The sequence below is a fragment of the Alexandromys fortis genome, unplaced genomic scaffold, assembly GCF_014885135.2.
Source record: "Alexandromys fortis isolate MF-2015 unplaced genomic scaffold, M_Fortis_MF-2015_v1.1 scaffold_187, whole genome shotgun sequence".
In the NCBI taxonomy this organism is placed as follows: Eukaryota; Metazoa; Chordata; class Mammalia; order Rodentia; family Cricetidae; genus Alexandromys; species Alexandromys fortis.
This window is the reverse complement of record NW_026068088.1, coordinates 1,541,027-1,545,603: the sequence shown is the minus strand read 5'-3', so window position 1 is coordinate 1,545,603 and position 4,577 is coordinate 1,541,027. Positions and strand designations below refer to the sequence as shown.

The 4,577-nt window shown below is 39.5% G+C and overlaps 1 protein-coding gene across 1 annotated transcript in view; it reads right to left on the bottom strand.

The window, feature by feature from the left end:
- Positions 1 to 4,577, bottom strand: part of Senp7 (SUMO specific peptidase 7) — a 99,398-nt gene that overhangs the window by 13,212 nt on the left and 81,609 nt on the right. The window contains exons 15-17 of the mRNA XM_050122388.1: positions 4,311 to 4,420; positions 3,657 to 3,773; positions 790 to 912 (exon numbers count right to left, since the gene is read on the bottom strand). Coding sequence (XP_049978345.1) covers positions 790 to 912; positions 3,657 to 3,773; positions 4,311 to 4,420 — 350 coding nt within the window. The remainder of the gene's footprint in view (positions 1 to 789; positions 913 to 3,656; positions 3,774 to 4,310; positions 4,421 to 4,577) is intronic.

Here is a 4,577-nt window from a genome sequence, read left to right as displayed (position 1 = left end):
ACTGAATAGAGAAATTTAGCAAAATTGCACAAATAAAAATGGTTTTCATATTATATTATACTAACTTAATGAAAAGTAGCATGTCAGCAAGGAACTAACCAGAAAAAAAAACAAACCACAGCCCTACATCTTTGTTACAGAATATAACGCAGGAAAGTACACCTTTTTAAAAGGCCAGTGAGGTGATCAGAGATTAGCACAGCAGGCACTGCTCTAGTCTAGGGAGGACGGTAAAGAAAGCAGCAGTGCCCCCAAGTGGAAGTTAAAGAGCCAGCAGCCATGTCCAGTAAGAGATATGTGCAGAGGAAATACAACCTCTGGTAAAAACCACATCAAAAGTAAAAACGACAGGGAAGAAATAGTCTGGCTTTTCATTCCTTGCTCTCTTAACTTCGAGTATCCGCACTGAAAACACAGCCGGCAAGAACCAGCATCACACCACCTCCCTCTTACAGAGCGAGCAGTGAAAGGATAAAAATGGTTCTCACGCTGACAAACCAGGGACCTGCAAAACTGTTAATATGCTTGCTCTTGGGGTTAGTACAATGAAGACACTTCACTCGGAGCATGAAAACAGCAGTCTCCTTTGCCTTAAAACTTAAGAGTTAGAGAGCTGGCTCCGTTGATTGCCACACCTGCTGCCAAACCTGGTGACTTTCATGCAATCCCCAGGCTCCATATGGTAGAAGGAGAGAACGGACTCTCTCTAATTGTACCTTCACGCGCAGGATACACACATATACACACAGTAACTTCCTTTAAAGCCTTAATTACGTTAGACTGACTTACGAGAGATCCGGATTATCCTCTGTTAAATTATTTTCCTTTCTGGTCAAACATTTATAGAAAAAGCTACTAAAAATGTGACTCCGTTCAACAAGTTCATCTGAAGCCTTCTCCAGCATCAGATACCTGTAAAGGAGCAAGCCCACAAAGTAAACTGTGTTTAGATTTTACTCATTTTCTTCAGTTACCTTTTATAAACTAAAAATTACTGTTATATCCAGCTAAATTCAAAGAAATTTTGCATTTTTCTATGATTTGGGCTTCCAGCTTCTCTTTTAGTTATTTTAGCTATTTCTTGCCTTCCAAAACTACCACTTAAAGTAGAAATTGCACCCTTATTTAATAAGTATTTGCCAAGTTCCTAACATGTATCAAGCGGCACATTTACACAGGACACACAGTAGAAGGGTAGTATCTGCAACCTAAAGAAGTAAAAATAGAAGGAAATGTTGACCAAATAATCACGTGAATGTGATTAATGTATAAATTAGAGCACAGGAAAGAAAAAGGGTAGAGACAGAGAACTCAGGACTGCTTGCAGCTCCTTGTATCTTCAGGGTAGCTCTGGGTGTGTGTGTGTGTGGTGTGTTGGGGTAAGGAAAGGGGTGTGTGTGTGTGTGTGTGTGTGTGTGTGTTGGGGTAAGGAAAGGGGTGTGTGTGTGTGTGTGTGTGTGTGTGTGTGTGTGTGTGTTGGGGTAAGGAAAGTATTCAAGTTAGAGAACAATATCCCAAAGTAAAAACAGGGAATGGGAGACAGAATTCACCCAGATGAAGAATGGAATATATTTTTGCCAGTAAAACTGGGCAATGTCATAATTCATGACACAGGACACAGTACTCAGGAGAGTCTCTCCTTGGTAACAGAAATCAGTTTGTTGGCCTCATTTTAGCAAGTGATAAGGATAACTATCTTTAAAACAAGACTTGAAATTACCAGACTACTTCCAGGTATTGTAACTGTGTCTTAAAAAACTGACACATTTATAGAAACGCAACAACACTTAATCGTCAACAAAAATCATAAAGCATTCAAAGTTACAAAGCATGACTCATAAAGAAAACTGTTGAACAATGGCAGCACACACCTTAATCCCAGCACATGGGAGGCAGAGGCAGGCACATCTCTGTGAGTTCAAGGCCAGCCTGCTCTACAAAGTTACAGGACAGCCAGGGTTACACAGAGGAACTCTCAAAAAGCCAAAAGAGAAAAACCAGCAATGATGCCAATTCATAATTTACACAGACCAAACCAAAATACATGAAATTATCAGAATTGCATTCCCAAGTGGAAGATATAAAAAAGATTCAAACTGAATTTCTAGACACTGTAAAGTGTATCTTTATAAATATGTAATAATGTGAGATTCTGAGTCTTTGTGACTAGAATAAAATAAAATTATGACTAAAAGTGAGTCCAAATGATAATAAATTCATAATCTTTAAAAAAAAAATTTCTTTCAATTGAGTGCTAGAAATTTTTAGTCTAGGGATATAGTGCAAAATGAAGAGTAAAAACAAATTTTCTTTGCACAAAAAGGCTTTAGGAATTACTTGTGTTCTTGTTTTGTTTTGGTTTTTGTATTTTAGTTAGGCTTTATTTGGGTTTATTAAGACAGGCTATTGCACCATATAGCCTGGTTTGGCCTTGAATTTTAGCCCCGTGGATGCCAAGATTAAAGGGCTGTTCCCCTATACCTGGATTACATGGACGTTTAAAGGGCTTTCATAGCTATTCCTGAAAACTTTTTCTATTCAACATGTTGCCTTTTTTTCTTTCTTTCTTTTTTTGGAGACAGGGTTTCTATGTAGCTTTGGAACGCACTCTGTAGAGCAGGCTGGCCTCGAACTCAACAGAGATCTATCTGCCTGTCTCTGCCTTCTGAGTACTAGGATTAAAGGCATGTGCCACCACTGCCCAAAAAGTTGACTTTTTTTTTTTAAGTTTAAAATTTTACTGCAATCATGATGGATTTTCTAAATGACAGTTAACTGTTAGGGTGCTTAATGGCAGTCAGAACACAGTCCAGAAATGGAGCCATGTGAAGAGCCATGTTTGTGAGAACACTCCAAGAAAACAAGAGTGCAGTGACCTGTTTCTTCAAACACATGGACTTGTTCTTGGAATGTGTTCTCATGCTCCTCCCAGGGATAGCAGATGGGACTGAGTTTACTTCAGATTACTGATTATTCCTTGCTGTTGTTATTCAACTAAATGTTTAAACTAGTCTTTATATACTCTATGGAAAAGCATGTTTTGCCACGTGTGCCTTGTCCTTGTGACTGTATACACTCGACCTTTACTCAGGTGACCGTATAGACTGTCTGATGCTCTAAATAAAGCTGGCTATGGCATGAGACTTTAGTCTGCCTCGCTTATCAGCTCCATTCCTTAGGTCCTACTGCCTCCAGAACACTGACGAAAGATAGATGAAAAGACTTGTTTCTTTTCCATCCCCAAAGTGTTTGGAATTTTGTAAATATTTCCTTCACCACAATACAGAGTGTTCAAAAAGTACACATCAAAAAATCAACACATTAAAAACTAAGTCGAAACAGCAAGCAATAACTCTTCTGACATGTGTAGTGTCTACAGATCGTGAGAGAATACAACTGAATTAGTCAACTTCAGTAAAATTCTTTCTGGTAGGCAAAATGCTTTCTGAATCTGAAATCTTGCCAAGTTACTCTTAACTAAAATTAAAAATAGTTCAGATACAGATACTTATTTTCAGGCAGGGGAACAGCTCAACAGCAGAGTTCTTTCTTAATATGCAAAAGGCTCTAGGTTCAATCCTGAGTACAACTGAAAAAAAGGCGCTTAAATTTTACAGTAAAACCTTTAAAACAAATGAAATCATTATTGTACTTACTTAAGATAAAAGTCAATGATTACATCATTAAGAAATTCTCCTTCTTCTAAACATTCCAAATCTTCATTAGTTACTCCCAAGCCCCCTTTGGTAGGTGGTGGAGGATAAACAATCAACCTTTAAAAAATAAAAATAATTGTTTTAAAAAATGAAAACTGTCATGCTAGCTCATACCTGTGGTCTCAGTGCTAGCAAGGCAGAGACAGGAGGATCTCCAGGTCTCCCCAGCCAAACTGTGGAGCTCCAGGTCCTTGGGAAGAGACCCTGTCTCAAAAAATAGGGTAGAAAGTAGTTGAGCAAAATATCTGATGTTGAGCTGGAGTGATGGCACATGCCCTTAATCCCAGCACTTGGAAGGCAGAGACAGGCAGATCTCAGTGAGTTCGAGGCCAGCCTGGTCTACAAAGTGAGTTCCATAACAGCCAGGGCTGTTTCATGGAGAAACTGTCTCAGAAACCCCCCCCCCCAAAAAATCTCATATTGACCACTGACCTCCATAAACAAAGACCTTTGTGCATAAGCACATGCGTGTACACACACACACAGAATACTAAGGTATTGCATTGCCAAAGTCCCATTGTTTTCCTCCCCCCAAATTTTCAATGGGTTGACTTGCCTATAATGAAATGCTGAAGGCTGGCATTCAGTACAAACCATGTCCCCCCTGCAGAACAGTTCTTGGGCACATGGGAGATGTCATCTGTTTTCATCGTCGTCACCGACCTTACTTGAAGCAGGCTGTTAGCACAAGCTACAAGGAGGTCCTACAAGGGGCAGAGGACTCTGAATTCATACCCAGTTGACATCCAGAAGCAATAGTACCAGCTGGGGAGAGAGCTCAGTCAGCACAGCACTTGCCTTGCGAGCACTGGAACCTGAGCTTGATCTCCAGAACCTATTTATATATAAAAAAAAAAAAAA